Raw genomic sequence first — 17494 nt, forward strand, 5'->3', positions numbered from 1 at the left:
TAACTTCTGGAGATGTTCTAGAGATGTAACAGAAACGGAATTCTTCTATCCTCAGTGCTAAGATGGTGATTTCAATGACCATCTCTTTTAGTCTTCATATGAAAGGCAAGCAAAACTATGCTGGCAAATTCCTTTAAAGATCCAGGATTTTGTTCTGACTTCTCCCTTTAGTTATAAACTTAAGACACTGCTGAATACTCAGCTTAAGGAAGTCAGGTAATAATTATGAGCTAAGTCTGACAGAAAGGAAATAAAAGGGAAATCAAAAATAAATACATGCTATTAAGTTGGACCCACCAACAAATATTTGTGAGCACCTATTGTGTGCTGCATATGTGTAACAACACATGTAAAGGAATGGATCATGGTAAAATTGTTCCTCACTATACTTGCCTAATGTAATTAAAATTAAATTTAGAAAAACAAATAACCATTCTTTAAAACGTCAACATGCAGAATATTTCAATCCCACAAAACAATTAAATGGCAAGTTAATTCATTTTGTGCAGCTTGATTCTATATGTAAAGCACACAATGCCTGGCACAGAGTAAAATCACAGTAAATGATCATGTTACTGTAGTTTATATTGATTTATGAGCATTTATCCTGTTCAATCCCATGTAGATAAAGGCTAATAGCAAACCATAGAATGACATAATTCCACTGGTCGTTCTAAATACGTGATAAAAGAAAGAGGAGGACAAAATTCTGGTACCTGCACAGAAAGGCAGGGAAATCCACAAATCTGGGAAATAGCCTTTTCCCAAAAGTAGGTGTTAGCAGGAGTCAGGAGGGGAGGCAGGAACCATGAAAAACAAGACTTTCTATCAATGATCAGAAAACTTCTAGGCATCAACTCCTAGACCCATCGTGCTAAAGTACCACCCCTTTTCTTAGTCCTGTTTTCACCTGAAGTCTGTGACTCACCCTGTTTCATTTTCTGTAGCCGTATATCTAATTTTATACTTATAGCCTATAATGTAATAGGCTTTCCTTTCCATAGGCCTTGCCTTAACGGTTAAGTTTTATACATTTTTTCTGTGAAGTACAACGTAGCCTATTAGAAAATGGTGCCCTCCCCCATGTGTTGAATTCTGTGAAGTGAGGAATCTGAAAATATGTTATGAAATTGTCAGAGGAGTTTAGGAGATGACCTCCTCACCAACAGTGTTTGGGCTACGTGCTGCCTGTGGCTGGCTCAGCCCCAGCAGGCCCCGGCAGTTCCCTAGGTCGACTATAGCTGTCCTCTTAGCAAGAAGTGCTAAAGCCCCATTCATGGCAGCCTTTATCACCCCCCTTCTGTGTCTCAACCCACTCTTTCTTCCATCTTCTCTCCGTTCCCCTGTCTTTGCATCAAAATTAAATCTCCAGGGACTTGTTTTTCATCCTTAGCAACCAGGTCTCTCCCTTGGTCATCAGTCCTCTGATAGCCCCACCTGAGGAACTGAAGTTCATCTCAGAAGCACCCCCAGTGTATGCTGCACTCCTGACTAGAACCCATTTCTTGTTTGCCACGTGATAATTATATAAACAAAGGTCTATAATGGTCAACAGAACAAGCTTTCAGAGACAAATCAAGGTCTTTACTTTTACTGATCACAAATTGTCTACCTCCCTCCCGTTTGGAGCCTAGCTAGATGAACCACTGCCGAGGCTAAGGTCCTCTGGTGATGGTGAGCTAACCCACCCCAAAGGATAGGAGCAAGAAAAGGGCGAAAGACCTTGAGAAACAAGGGTAAGACCATATAGCCAGGTCCAGAAGTCAAAGCCAAGGGTAAGAGGAGAGCAACCAGGCATAGCGCGGAGCAGAACCCCTTCGCAGACCAGAGCCCAAGTATCAGCCTCCATCAGCGACCTCTCCCTCTGCAGCATGGATAGGGCAGGGTGATGTGCACAGAAGGGGCAGTCCTCTCTCCACTCAGAGTATCAGTTTACTATCTGCAGTTCCGGCTCTATGCTTGTACTTCTTCCTCCAAAGGAAGAGCTTCTGTCAGCTCTCACACCTCCCTCCTTTGTAGAGGGCCCTGCAGTTTCTCCCGGCCTCAGAAAGGCTGAGCAGACAGTCTGCTGTTACCGGGTAGGCACTGGAGCAGCAGTTCTCCCCACACTCTTGATCGGTCATGTTCACAAGCCTCACACGCTTTCACGGAAATGAGCAGATTTGCCGGCTCCTTCCCCTCCACAGGGCCTCAAGCGCTTCTGTGTATTGATAATTCTAAAAGCACTGTGTGGGCTTTTAAGTGTCTTGTCAGGGATCCACCAGGAATGCGGGGCTCAGAAGGAACCTCAGCACCAAATGCACCACCTCTCCTCGCCCCTCCTTTTCCTTGGGGAAATGCAGTAATGTGAAAATGATGTAGAGTAGGTCTACTCTTGAGTTAGCTCTAATTTCTAAAAGGATCATTCCTAGAAAATATGTGTGCTGTAACAATAATTTAATCCACCTCATCTTTGACACAGAAATGAAGATGCTCTAATATGCATACAATTTAAATACCCCTCTAATAAGCTACGTTTAAGGTCTGTTGGGCAATCCTGATACGAATTACAATATGAGGGATTTAATGTTTTGTTAGTCTCACCTGTATTCAAAAGAGAATAGCAGTAACTTGCACATGGTAATAAAACTCTTAATGTGGAAATAAAAGTGTTTAAACCTTATCCTAATGAGGGAGACGAAGCAAATGGAACTGCAGTGTATGTTACGTATGTTACTGCAAGCATACTTAAGTTTGAGCTTCCCAGGAGCAAAAGTAGAAAAAGGAAGCATGATACAGAGAAATGTGTCAGCCTTTTGAGAAAGAGAAATTGTTTCCAAGTACAAAATTCTAAAAATGGTTTGTCACACAGAACATTGAATGTAAGGGATGATGCACGACAGCTTTACAACAATCACAGGTTTATTAAATTCATGACCCTTGATTGGATTGTGCCCCTCCCCCTCCAAGAGTGGCTCTAATTTGCTTTGCAGAAGCTACAGTCATCTTGTCTGGTAGACACACAGGCTCTAAAACTTAAGAGAAGGACTCTTAGCGCTTTGTAATACGCTGCCAGAAGCTCACATATGTTCACTCAACATTTATTAGAGGTCCGTCCCCTGCCTGGTTGCAAATTCAGGCCATAGATTAGATATGGAACAGACTGAGTTCACATCACTTAGGGCTAATATGTTTGTTTTATTCCTGAACCTACAGGATCTCTAACTGGTGGTTTGATTTTTTTTTTAATCTCATTTTTTAGGAGTTCTTTGGAATTTATCTTCATGTGATGCTGTAAAGATGACAATCATTCGAGATGCGCTCTCAACCTTAACAAACACTGTGATCGTTCCACATTCTGGATGGAATAACTCTTCTTTTGATGATGATCATAAAATTAAATTTCAGACGTCACTCGTTCTACGTAATACTACAGGTTGCCTGAGGTAAGTTCTTTATTTCTTCTTTCCAATGAATTATTTGATTAAATAACATGTGTCATGGGTGAGTTGATTTTAGAAGGATTTATTTCATCTTATAAACACTTACCTACCTTTCTAAGTTTGCTTCAAAATTTAGGCCACTGGACTCTTACCCTGTGAGGAAAACACCATGAGCACAGACTAGTGGCCTGAAAGACATTATCTGATAAATGACTCTTCTGTGGATTAGTAAAAAGGGCCCTTTCAGGCTGAAATTACTGCCAAAACTCCAGTGTTTTCTACTTAACAGCATTTTCCTGGTTATCACATCCTGACTACTAATGTGTTTGCAGCCTGGTTTTTGTTTAAATTCAAAATGTGATGGTTAAGACTTCCCTGCTTTTTAAAAGCTGCAAAAAAAGGTGTGTGGTTTAAACAGTTACTGGGTTTGAATTTATAAATAACTGAAAATGAGCCCAAATACTATTTTAAGTCATTATCTTTAGCACGTGAAACTCATAAGGGCTCCTTTAAGTGTGGACAGGCGTGCTTATTGTTTACCGTTAATACTCATCAGCTCAGCTTCTACCCAGTGTCCCAAGCGTGCAGTGCTCTGGGAACTTGAAGCAGAAGCCTTGGGACAGAGTGGCGTGGTGACTCTGAGAGGCAGCCTGGCCTCCCGCCCCACTCTGAGCCTCGGTCTCCTCATCTTTAGAATAGGCATTAAAATACCATCTCACATTTGTGAAGAAGCAGCTCATATAAAGTGCTTAGTGTAGTGGCTGACACACAGTGGGCACTAGCTAACATTTAAGCATCCCTATAACAGCTTGAAAGATGGGGAGGGAGCCTGAGTTGCTACTCTGAGGCAGCACTGTTATGACAAGTGACTGTCAGCCGCCTTGCTGTGGGTGGATGACAAGAGTCAGGATCCTGGGAAACAGGCCAGCTCCCTAACTCAGATGCCTGCATCAGAGGGCAGATTATATTACCTCCCGATGGTCTGTGGAAGGAACGTTTTATCCTTTCTCTGCTCCTGGATCCAGGGAGGCTGTGATCACTCCTTGGCCAGCCTGCGGGCTTCCCAGAGACAGGACACAGCAGTCCAGTTCCCACGGGGGCTCCAGGCTATAACCATTTTTGGTGCACACCCCCCGTGTGAAATCAGTGATGAACAAGACAGGTCCCTGCTTTGAGAGAACCATATTCTATTGAAAACAAACAAGAAAATAACAGTAGGTGCCATGGTGATGTAAGAGTCATTAGGAGATTATTTTCATGGTCAGGTGCCCCTCACAAGAGGTGAAGTTAAAGTCTAGATCAGAAATCCCACCAGGAGCTGCTCATTGGAGGATGGGGTGGGGTCAGGAGGAGGCGTGTTCTTAGCAAAGGGAACAGGTAATAGAATGGCTCGAGCTTAATGGGTGAGGCACAGAGTGGTACCAGATTATGTAAGATTTTTGAAATCAGAGGAAGGAGTTTACAGTTTATTCCAGATGTCTCAGCAAACTGTCAGAGGGTTTTAATCTCGGAAGTAGCGGGACTGGATCCTGGCTTCAGTGTGAAGACCGAACAAGGGCAGCAGTAGGCTGCTGAGTCTGTTGCAGCAATCCAGGCAGACCACGACAGTGGCCTAGACCAGGTGCTGGGGCAAGACAGGAAATAGGGGGTATTTTTGTGGAGGGAGAGCTAATACCTAAATCTTTGGCTGGATCAACTGGGAGCACAGGAAGAAGAAAGGGTGGAGAGATGAGCTATTGAGAGTTTTGAGATGTCTGATTAGCTCTCCACGTGGTGACGCCAGGAAAGCAGTTGGATAAAGGAGCCTGGAGTTTTACAGAGCGGCCAGCCTAAAGGTAAATGTTTGGGAGTCTTGCCTGGGCCTGCAGGTTGGCTTAAAGCCAAGGGACAGAAGGAGAACACCCATGAGAATGTAAAGATAAAGACAAGAAGGGACCAAGGTGGTCCTGGGCACTCCAGAGGGACCCACCAGCAGAAGAGACAGAAGGAAAGGCAGCAAGATGGGAGGAAAACTAAAGCGGTCGAGTCCCAGGGGCTTGTAAAGGAATGTAAGACGGCAGCTGTTGAGTGCTGCTGAGAAGTGACACAAGATAAGAGCAGAGAAGGGATCATGGGTGACACTCTCTGGCCCCAGAAAAATACAGATGAAAAATCATTCCAAAACCCCCTTATTTGGCCTAAGTTTTTACAAAATCTCAGACTTAGCCTAGAACTCTTGTTAATAAGATATAAAATTGATTCCTTAAAATTTGGTGTCAATTCATTAAGGCAAACTGATATCAAAAGTTTCAGTATGGGGGCCCCTGGCTGGCTCAGTTGGTACAGCTTGCAACTCTGGATCTCAGGATTGGGAGTTCATTCCTACACTGGGTGTAGAGATTATTTTAAAAATAAAATCTTAAAAAAGAAAAAAGTTTTAATATGGATGAGACCTAAAACAATTTTCAGGGCTTTTTATATTTGGGAAAAAATGAGGAAAATTGTACCATAAGCAAATGTCCACATTTAATATGAATGGTTATACAAGAAATGACATTTCATCTGTCCATTCAGGAAGGATTTATGACCACCTATCACAGGCAAAACATTGTAATAGATGCAGGGACTGCCAGTCGTGGTGGCCCAGAGCAGAGCATGTCTAGAAATAACAACCATGGTTAACAGACACTGCAGGCCCTTTGCTAATTCTTTTATAAGGAGCGTTGCTTCCTCACACGACCCTGTGAGGTGGTCAGTATTATTCTCCCCTTTTTACATATGAGGAAGCTGAGGAGGATGGACCTCAAAACCATTTTTAAGAGGTTAAAAAGTGCTTTATCATAGGAGGGATACAGAGTTTCAGATGGCCCTGCTCCCTTCTGTTTGAGTGGATAATGAGGGGTTAGTCACTGGGAGTTCTCAGGGTCTCCTCACACGGGATCTACATGGCTGCTCTCGGTCGTCCGGCCCCTCAGACCATCCGGTAAGGCTCCATGGCTAAGGAGTGAGTTGTTCATCTCAGCAGCTTCCATGTGTCTCTGCCATTCAGGAACCTCAGCTCCGCAGGGGAGGAAGCCAGGAAGCAAATGCGCTCCTGTGAGGGGCTGGTGGACTCGCTGCTGTATGTGATCCACACGTGTGTGAACACCTCCGATTACGACAGCAAGGTCAGTGCTGGCTGGCCACGTGAGGGGCGCGATGGCAGGTGACAATAGCTGCCTGACGCTGCTCTTGCATGCCACTGTTCTTTCTGGAATTCTTGACCCTTTCGTACTCATTACACTATACTCCGGATTAAGCGGGGGGCGGGGGTTCTCTTAAAATTACAAATTAACAGAGACATAACAATTTAAGAAAATAGCCTTAAAAACCATTAAAACTGAGTAACTCCGTATGGCCAAGGACTAAGCATAGGATGGCGGGGTCCTGACTTTCTTTATGGTGGTCTTGAGCTAATCTTCACTGTGATTGCCCCTGCTGCTGTTGCCTCCAGTCATGTGCCCTATGGCTAGAATCTGATCCATCTGTATTTGAGTATCTACTGAATAAACGTTCCTAGTCGAGGTGCTGTAACCCACCAGCCTCTCTGCCTTTCTAGCCCCAGTGCAGGCCATAGCCCCCCACCCCACACCCACTCGGATACCCTTCTCTACACATCTCCAGTCATACCCTTTCATCCCTCCCTCTGTTGCCATGCTGGTTAGTTTGTTCCCAGTAGGTGCCCCTTCTGCTCCCCTCCTGTTTTCCCCATCCTTGCCCCAGCACAGAGCCTTCTACTACTCATTTTTTTAGCTGTGACAACCACCTAGGATCTGCCCCAGGAGCAGGGGCTGAGGAAGGTGGCAAGAAACAGGAAGGAGGGGGCGCCTGGGTGGCTCAGTGGGTTAAGCCGCTGCCTTCAGCTCAGGTCATGATCTCAGGGTCCTGGGATCGGGTCCCGCATCAGGTTCTCTGCTCCGCAGGGAGCCTGCTTCCCGCTCTCTCTCTGCCTGCCTCTCTGTCTGCTTGTGATCTCTCTCTCTGTCAAATAAATAAATAAAATATTAAAAAAAAAAAAAAAAGAAAAAGAAAAGAAATAGGAAGGAGGGACTAAAGGTGTCAGGATTTCCAAGGTAGGCCAGATACTTGCTTTTCAGGACAGGCTAGATGAGAGGCCAGAAGTAAGCCTTGTGTCATAAATGTGGCTCTGAGAGAGAAAAGAACGATGAGTGATAGGCTCAGGGAGAAGATAGGGGAAGAGTTCAAAGTGATGGCCAGACTTTTGTTTGAACCTCATTGAACCAGAAGATCTGTAGATGAAGTTGAGAGGAGTAAGCAAGTGGAAGGAGAGCTTCCTGGGAAAGGGGTGAGCTTGGCTTTAGGTGCTCTCAATGAAGTGACAGCCCTGCAGTCAGAGGTGTGATACAGACCTTAAGAAGCAAAAGACCACATACAGAAGGCAGAATGGCACAAAGAGATCATAGAACTTTCCGAAGAGGGAAGGGAGAGTTCGGAGACGGATGGAAAGGCCAAAGACAAGACTTGGGGGGAGGGCCTTCTCCAGAGATGGGGTTGCTCACACCTCTTGTCATGGGGAAGACTTCTAGTGGCAGGAAGGAGTGAGGTTCTGGCAACTTAGGTGCCTCTCTGCCCCTGCAGCAACCCCGAAGCAGAAACGCTGGGCATTTTCTCTTCCAGAGCCTTGCACATTTTAATCAGCCCAAAATCAGATCCACAGACATAGTAGGGACAGCTCTGCACTCTGTCATTTGGGTATCCCACAAAAATTATAGAATCATCATTCTTTCCCTAGATTGTTTCAGGTTCCCATAAGTGAAAAAGCAGTCTTCTCAGATTCTACATTTACTTAAGCTCACTGCTGCTCAGTACAGAAGTGTTTGCAGCAATGTGCTACGATGGTTTTAATTATACGCCGTGTTGGTTTGCAGACTGTGGAGAACTGCGTGTGCACCCTGAGGAACCTGTCCTATCGGCTGGAACTGGAGGTCCCGCAGGCCCGGCTGCTGGGGCTGAGTGAGCTGGATGACTTACTAGGAAAAGAGTCTCCCAGCAAGGACTCGGAGCCAAGCTGCTGGGGGAAGAAAAAGAAAAAGAAAAAGAGAACGCCACAAGAGGATCAAGTTAGCATTTTATTTGACATGAAACTCTAAAGTTTCATTTTTCTAGGAGTAAGAAATCACATATTTGGCAAGAAAAGAAAATTTCTCATTATACAGTTTTTCTACCTAACTATAGCTGAATCCAGCAGAGAGGAATGTTGTCAAGTATTGGAGATTGTGTTCATTTGCTTCCATTTCATGTGTGCTCTTTGTTTTTCAGTGGGATGGAGTTGGTCCTATCCCAGGACTGTCAAAGTCCCCCAAAGGGGTTGAGATGCTGTGGCATCCATCTGTGGTAAAACCATATCTGACTCTTCTAGCAGAAAGTTCCAACCCAGCCACCTTGGAAGGCTCTGCCGGATCTCTCCAGAACCTCTCTGCCGGAAACTGGAAGGTACGATGTCCTCCAGGGGTCCCCACTTCTTTCTATCTGTACAGCCAGACCAACAATGACAGTGAAAGGGACACAGTTATTAGGGCAAAAAGGGGAGAGGGGCGATTGCAGTTGGCTCTAGGCTCAAAGATGAATGTGGCATAGCCCTCCCTGTACAAACTGAAAGCTCGCAGGAAGAAAGTACAGATCAAGTCGGTATAGTGTAGAATATGAGTACTGTAGGGTCTCAAAAATGGACATCTAACCCAGCCTGGCAGGTGAGAGAAAGGCAAAGAGGGGAGACCAGAAGTACGGAAGGTTTCCTGGAGAGATGGTGCTGCCCCAGTGGAATCTTTCAAAATGAACAGAAGCCAGCCAGCAGAGTCTGAGGTTGAGGGTGTAGAGGCAGTGATCCAGAGAAAGGGACAAAAGAAAGGCCTTGAGGTGAGAAAAGGACAGCATGGTGGAGACTGCAAGATGGGGGCCGGGCATCAAGGACAGCACAGGCGTGGCCCAGGTTGGATCCAGGCATTGGAGATAGGCCTGGTGGCCAAGCAGCAAGAGCTGAGATTTGACCTGCAAAACAGAAGGGCCACTAAAAGGAGTCAAGCAGACAGGTGATGCAGATGTGGATACTCTTGGGTCCCTCTGCCACAGTACAGAAGGTGAATTCAAAGAAGAGGAAAGTAGAGACTAGGATTCGGTGCTAAACGTGCCAGAGGCCTAAGTTAGAGCTGAGCTAGGGCAGCACTTGCAGGGGAAAGGGACCCCTCTTCCTCTCTCACACGCTTACAGAACATACATGTGTGGCAAAAGTTACCGTGTCTCCTTAAAGGTGTGTAACTTCTTTATGAAAACTGAAAGTGGTTTCCTACTGTTACCACTGTAAGAGGTTCTCAAAACTTTATAAACATCATCTACCAGTTTCCCAGACAATCCTTTTCTGAAATATTTTCAGCCTCTAAACACTACTTGACAAGTGTATTTTTTTTTGTTTCCAGTTTTTATTTAAATTTTAGTTAACACATAGTGTAATGTTGGTTTTAGGAGTAGAATTTAGTGATTCATCACTCACAACACCCAGTAATCATCCCAGCAGGTGTTAATCGTAATGCCCAGCCCTCCACCTCCACTCCAGAAACCCTCAGTTTGTTCTTTATAGTTGAGAGTCTCTTATGGTTTGCCTACCTCCCTTTTTTTATCCTTCCCCAATGTTCCTGTTTTTTTTTTTAATTCCACATGTGACTGAAATCATATGGTATTTGTCTTTCACTGACTGACTTATTTCACTTAGCATAATGTATTCTAATTCTATCCACGTCATTGCAAATGGTAAGATTTCACTCCTTATGGCTGAGTAATATTCCATTGTGGTATGTGTGTATGTATATATGTATATAGAGATACACATCTATATATACACCACAGCTTTTTAATCTAGTCATCAGTCGATGGACATTTGGGCTCTTTCCATAGTTTGGCTATGCTGATAATGCTGCTATAAGTATCGGGGCACATGTGCCCCTTTGAGTCACTATTTTATGTCCTTCGGGTAAATACCTAGTAGTGTAATTGCTATCATAGGATAGCTCTATTTTAAACTTTTTGAGGAACCTCCATACTGTTATTCAGAGTGCCTGCACCAGTTTGCATTCCCACCAACAGTATAGGTTCCCCTTTCTCCACATCCTCACCAATATCTATTGTTTCCTGTGATGTTAATTTTAGCCATTCTGACAGGTGTGAGGTGGTATCTCATCATGGTTTTGATTTGTATTTCCCTAATGATGAATGAGGTTGCATATCTTTCATAGTCTGTTGGCCATTTGGAAAAATGTCTATTCATGTCCTCTGCCCATTCTTAACTGGATTATTTGGTTTTGGGGATGTTGAGTTGGATAAGTTGTTTATAGATTTTAAATACTGACCCTTTATCAGAGACATCATTTGCAAATACCTTCTCCCATTCCGTAGGTTGCCTCTGAGTTTTCTGACAAGGGTATTTTAGTAGAGTTTTTATAATGCTTGTTTTTGGCTTCTTCCTTCACCACCACCTCCCAAAGGGGGAATCTTTTGGCCACTGTATTATCCATGAGAGTGAAAAGCATCGGTCAAGCTAGGTGTGGTTTGTTTCATGCAGTCACCTGCTATAATGAATGCATACAAGTTATTTATGGCCTGGTGCTAAGCCAGCATGGTCATTTTGTTATTGTTGCTCTTAAGTAACATGCTAATAGCTCAGCATCTAAGTGCTGGCTCTGGAGTCAGATGCCTTGGTTTTGAATCCTGGCCCTTCCACTTAATAGCTAGGGGCCTTGTACTTTCCATCCTCAATTTCTTCATCTGTAAAATGGAGATAATACCATGAGGTGGTATACTTCATGAGGTGGTTGTAAGAGTTAAATGAGATAATAAATATGAAGGGCCTAGGACAGTGTATAGCACATAAGTATTTATAAATATTTATGTTGGTGACCCAGTGTTCACATCCAGTTTCTTGTAACCCAAGAGATACATTTGATGACAATAAAAAAGACAGTAATTGACAGAGATGAGATTTGAGTTGTGTTTAATTTCACCTCTTGAGTCATTTAGTGAATGAAAGTTAGATGGCTAGCTCATTTAAAATATAAATACTATATTACAATCATTTCAAAAGTATCTAAAATAATAAATCAAAATATTAGAGCCTCATTAAGAAAACAAGATAGTCATAACCACAGATGTTATCAAGTCAGAAGCTATTTTGGGAGTGATGAAAACTGTAGTGTCCCCAGAGGGAAACACTCGGCTGGGCTGGGCTGGGCTGGGCTGGCTGGGCTGGGCTGGGCTAGGTGGTCTCCGGATGAGAAGGGTATTGGCTCTGTCCTTGGAGATTTCAGAGAGAGGTTGAGAAAGCTGCCTGGATGCTTTACTCTATAGCAAGTCATGTATTCCATTTCCTTCCCCTCACCGCTCCACCGTAGATTTCATTTGATTTAGAAAATAGAAGTATTTTTTTCATATGAAGAATGTTAATAGGATCTTTGAAATGCATTTTTCCTCTTACTTGTATTATTAAAGTAATCTATTCTGTTGGTATTCAAGAAACTGAGTGGTCAACCGTATATTTTAATGTTCAAAATAGTACAAAAGGCTGGCCGATCTTTGTCCTCCTATCTTGACCACAGCAGGAAGGTATTAGATGTTTTATGAGCAACATTTTTCAATTATCCTAAATTTTGAAAAACAGTATGCATTGGTAAAAAATGTCAATAAAAACTCAAAACAAGATTAAGGACCCAATTTTCAAATGCTACTTTTTTTTTTAATATCCCTGATGACTTAGCTAGCATTCATTTCCAATTCAAATGGTATACACGTTGACTCGCTGAACAGACTTGCCTCATAGCCACAAAAAGAATTTCTTGACTATGAATTAAAAAAAGCAGCAAACTAATCTTGCATAAGAAAGCATTTTGTACACAAATATACTTTTTCACCAGTCTGTATGAATTATGATGCTTGATGTTTCTGGAGAATTCTTTTCTTCTGAGGCAAGGGCTTTTTTTCAGTCAATCTCTTTGAAAGGTTACTGAACTCTAAATATTGTTGCAGAGAACACAGGAAAAGAATGTACTGGTGGAGACAGGTTCTCCTGTCATGTGCACTGATCAGCTACCATCTCTGCCATCCTATTTATAGCCTCTGGACCTGGCATGGGGCCAATTGCAGAGAAGACCCAAGATCTTTCCTTAATCATGTTTATGTATCTGAGATAGAAAGCAATCACTGCCTTCTCTTTCTGCACAAAAATATATGGCAGATGGTGGTTTGAGATTTTTAGGCTTCAGGATTTCTTTTTAAATCAGTCCTCCTTGCCTGTCTTTATCTCTAACTATAGCTTTTTCTTTACTGACACCACAGATTTAATCTCTGATTGAAAAGAAAACATTTAATCTATTAGTTTATCTTCTGGAAACATCTTTTTTAGGTGACAGTAACATCTGAGAGTTGAACTGTGTTTTATACTACTGTTGCCTTGTTTTACTCATTAGTTTGCAGCATATATACGGGCAGCTGTCCGCAAAGAAAAAGGGCTCCCCATCCTTGTAGAACTGCTGAGAATGGATAATGATAGAGTTGTTTCTTCGGTGGCAACTGCCTTGAGGAATATGGCGCTAGATGTTCGCAACAAGGAGCTCATAGGTATGTTCTGGTAACAAGGTAAGTTATAAAGAAAAAGTAACTACATTTATAAAACTACCAGTGCCTGGGTGGCTCAGTCAGCCATCAAGACTGAGATCAAGTCTTGATCTCAGCTCAGGACTTGATCTTAGGGTCATGAGTTCAAGCCCCATGTTGGGCTCCACACTGCATGTGGAGCCTACTTAAAAAATAACAATAACCAAAAAAACCTTTTCTTTTGATTTATAAAAATACAACATTTAAAATGATCAGTAACTGAGTTCTACTCTCTGGTTTCCTGGCATATCTGTGTACCCTTTGTGCTATCTATCCTTTGTGACCATTCCTTTTCAGCAGGAGGCAAGCTCATTAATTAAACATTGATCAGGGAAGGAAAATTTTCAAAAAAGATGGCAATTTCAGTTACACGTTACTACATTGCTTGATTTGGTGTCTCTGTTTCCCAAGAGAGATTCATTTCCTGAGCAAAAAGAGAAGTTAATTCTCACTTCTGATTTCTGAGACTTATATCTGCTAATTTACCAACACTACCATGTTCTAAATTTTAAAAATAACATAAATGGTTTGTAGCTTTTCTCTCTCAGATTTGTTTAAGTGTACATGCTAAGACAGAACCACTGTCCCAAGGCCATTTCCACACCAGAGCAGGGTCAGGACAAGGCTAAAGCAAGGGAGGCACATAGGGTATAAAATGGTAGGAGGCACCCATCCTCAGAGCTGTCCAAATGTAGGGCTGGCACTTGCATGAACCTGACACTGAGCACGTCTTCAAGTTTGACACCCTCGGCAGCTTAGCATGCTTGCCTCCAAGGCCATTGCCACACTCTCAAGCAGAGTGTAGGGTAAAGATCAGAGACTCTCTAGTTGACCTCAAGTTGAACCCCAGATCTGCTTCTCATTGGCTGTGTCCTGTGAGTGAGCCCACTCAGCTTCAAGTCTTTCATCTAAATTTGAAAACTCTTCCTTAACTCTGTGTCTGAAAGGGAGCTGACCACCTTGCTGTCCTTACCACGGGTTTGCTGTGCAACTCAAACAAGAGAATGAAGCAGCTCCTTAGAAAACGCTCCCCGCCAGTCCCACAGCTGAGGACAGGCCAGGAGAGAGGAAGGGGAGGGATTTGACAGGATCTTATTTGGAATAGTGAATAGGTATTGAACTCGTTAAAATATGCCTGCCCAGGGTCGGGGGCAGGGGGAGACTAAGAACAAGGGCCGTAATATTTACTTTAAAGAGGATTCACTGTGGCACCTTACATGAAAGCACTTACACAGGGCCTGGCAGAATTGCTATTTTAGATTATCACCTAGATTAACCTGCTCTTAACACACCATTCCTTTGAGCCAAATTGTCCCCCATGGAGAGAAAAGCAGCCTCTTCCACACCCTTCATACAGTCCAGCTGGTGCCTGTTGCCAGTACACAAACCAGAACTCTTAGTTCCTGCACTTCCTTGAGAGAAATCCTTTAGGTCCCTAAAGAGATTTTGTTTTGTTTTGTTTTTTAAGTTATTTAAAAATCTATAGTGTTTGAATTTCTTATAAGAAGCACATATAGTTAGGGAATTCCTGATGCTAAAAAAGAAAGGGTTGACAATATGTGATGACATATGGCCTATCATTCCACAGCTGGAAGGGGACACAGAGGTGCAGAGATTTGGGCCCGCACCACTGAGGGCCAGGACCTCTGGGAAAGATGAAAGTGTATGAGAGTCTTGGCTTCTCTCAGTGCAACCCTGTGTTTTCTGTGAAGGTCCTGACGCTCTTGTAAACTTTCACGAGCATTTTCTCTCGCCAGCTATGAGCATATTTTTACCCAACTGGAGCACTCTTAAATGGTTTCATGAATGACTTTCTTGGTTCTCTATAAAGTTCCCTTCTTTCCTGAGGTCTAAGCCCCTCCCAGATTCAGTATTCGACTGTAATTCACTCAGTACTTCTGTTCCTAAGAACCATCCCCTTCTTCATCCCTTTTACTCTCTGTTCATGTCCATCACCAGCACTAGTGATGGACTTTCTCTTCAGAACCATTTTTCACAAGGAAACAAAGTTTTGTCACTCTACAAAAATTACTGCATATACTCGACTTGAGTTGGACCAACCCAGCTATCCAGAGCTGCAGGCTCCAAGGGGACCACCAGCCTCACTCACAGACAGAGTGAGCTGCCTTACGCCAATCTCAGGGAGCAGCTTAAAGTTGTGCCTTAGCAAAATGACGCATTGTGTGTCATGGACATTTTGGGTTTTCTTGAGTATTCAAAATCACCAATGCTAACTTCCATCTGTTCTGAAAACCACATTTATCTTCTGGCTTATAATGTCAACATTGTTTTTCTGCTATTCACAACAGTGTTCACTGTGAGTAAGCCAGAGCCTTCCCTTTGAAATGCTGTAAATTATGCAGTGTGTAGTCAGGGCCTGTCTTCTACTGCTTACCATTGTAATATAAATAGGACTTTAATAAAACACCATTTTGTATCCACTCAATTATTAGCATGGGGAAAAAAAAACTAAGAAAATATTTACTTGAGTTTTAGTTCATTTCTTCTGCGTGTCGTGCAATTATTCTAGTTAGACAGTAATTGACATTGAACAAGCTAGAGATATTTTGGTTTTGGATAGAAGAGAAACTGAGTATCTATAAAGAAATGCTTCAATAGCTAAGGGGCTCCCCGGCCCTGTCCTGTCAAGAATTCTGTTATCCCTACCAGATAATGTAGCCGTCGTTTTAATTCCAAATGTCACTTGTGTCTTGTTAAAAGAAACAATCAGCTGGTATTTACATTCAACTTGATAAAAATGTGTAATGGTACCCAGCTCACACTTAAAAACCCAGAGAGATAAAATGGAAAGTATTGTGTGGGAGCTTTACTTGTTCCAGCTTTAAAACTTATTCAAAGGTAACTCTTCAAAAGCTTTAAGAAGTAGTTAAGGTATTTTTGATACATAGGAATTCAATTGAGAATAAAACTATTATCATTTCTTTATTTCTGTTAATGAAAATAGTTGAACTAAAGCAACTTGATTGGTATACCCAATTTTATACACTGATTTACATTTTCTTGCAGTGGCTTGCTGTAATGTTTTATACACCAATCATTTCGTCAAGTGGCACTGTAATAAACATTAACTTCCCCCCTTCGGTTATAGTATTTGTCACTTTCTATTTTGCCATGTTATTATCTTCTGAGGTTCTGTTTTTCAGAGAGAATACACTGTCAGGATCTTTCAATAGCAACAATAACAAAACCCTCGCACCTTCTGAAAGTGGAATGAAATCTTTTGCATTTGGCAGGTAAATATGCCATGCGAGACCTGGTCAACCGGCTTCCTGGCGGCACTGGCCCCAGTGTGCTGTCCGATGAGACCATGGCGGCCATCTGCTGTGCTCTGCACGAGGTCACCAGCAAAAACATGGAGAACGCCAAAGCCCTGGCCGACTCAGGAGGAATAGAGAAGCTGGTGAACATAACCAAGGGAAGAGGAGACAGGCAAGTGCAAGGAGATGAGGAACGAGGCTCTTCTTCCTCAGATTGTCCTGTGATAAGGGCCTTTGAGAAGGAAATTGCTATTGGAAAGGATTTATTTCTGCATTTCTTACAGTCTCCACCAATGAAAACCTGTTTTGCAGAGAAGGGGCATTTGCAGCCAGGTGGCCCCTTTTCTGATATTTACTTGGTTCTAACATCCCTATATTCGTTTTGTCTCAAGCCATGTTTGCCTTTGCTGACCCTGGAAGAATCAGAAATGCTATGATGAGGAATATCTGAGGGCACCTTCCCTCTCACCTTTGACTACCCGGGCTCTAGGGCCTGTTGTGCAAGAACATCTTATTGAATCCTCAGTTCTGGGACTGAGGTGCCAGTCACCTGACACTCCCAGGTGCCCAAAAAGGATTAAAATTACTGCTCTGCATCAGGGCCTGCTGTGTGGCCTCAGGATGTGCCCAGGGCTGGGATCATACATTTCCCTTTGCTTCTGGGTGATACCTAATTGATGAAGCAGCAGAAGAAGGGATTAGGGAATTGGTGGCAAAAATAGAAGGTTTTCGGTTTTGGTTTGTTGGTTGGTTTTTTGTTTTTGGGTTTTATTTTTTTATTTTTTTGTGGGACTTTTTTTTTTTTTTTTTTGGTCACAGAGCTATAGCAGTTTATAGCAGTTGACTATAAATTTGCCTTAGTATCAGATCAAAGAATCCTTCAAGGAAGTGGGATATAGGGCTGTTCAAAGCCTTCTCAATACACAGGACAACAGCCACCTAATCCATAAAATGGCACCTGTCGCCCCATTCTCCACCCCCTCCCCCTGCTCTGTTCTCCTTCACAGCACTGATGAACCCTTGCCTGATATGTTATTTAGTGTTTTCTCTAAAGGCCTCTGACTCCCCGAGTAGCAGGGACTTTGTCTTTTCTTCACTGCTGTACCCTCTACATGTAGA

General features: G+C 42.9%; 1 protein-coding gene across 1 annotated transcript in view; it reads left to right on the top strand.

Annotated features, from left to right (window-relative positions):
- Nucleotides 1-17494, top strand: part of PKP4 (plakophilin 4) — a 246470-nt gene that overhangs the window by 218119 nt on the left and 10857 nt on the right. The window contains exons 12-17 of the mRNA XM_059394005.1: nt 3242-3425; nt 6451-6568; nt 8330-8521; nt 8721-8894; nt 12911-13061; nt 16352-16547. Coding sequence (XP_059249988.1) covers nt 3242-3425; nt 6451-6568; nt 8330-8521; nt 8721-8894; nt 12911-13061; nt 16352-16547 — 1015 coding nt within the window. The remainder of the gene's footprint in view (nt 1-3241; nt 3426-6450; nt 6569-8329; nt 8522-8720; nt 8895-12910; nt 13062-16351; nt 16548-17494) is intronic.

This window comes from Mustela nigripes, chromosome 3 (genome assembly GCF_022355385.1).
Source record: "Mustela nigripes isolate SB6536 chromosome 3, MUSNIG.SB6536, whole genome shotgun sequence".
Taxonomy (NCBI): domain Eukaryota; kingdom Metazoa; phylum Chordata; class Mammalia; order Carnivora; family Mustelidae; genus Mustela; species Mustela nigripes.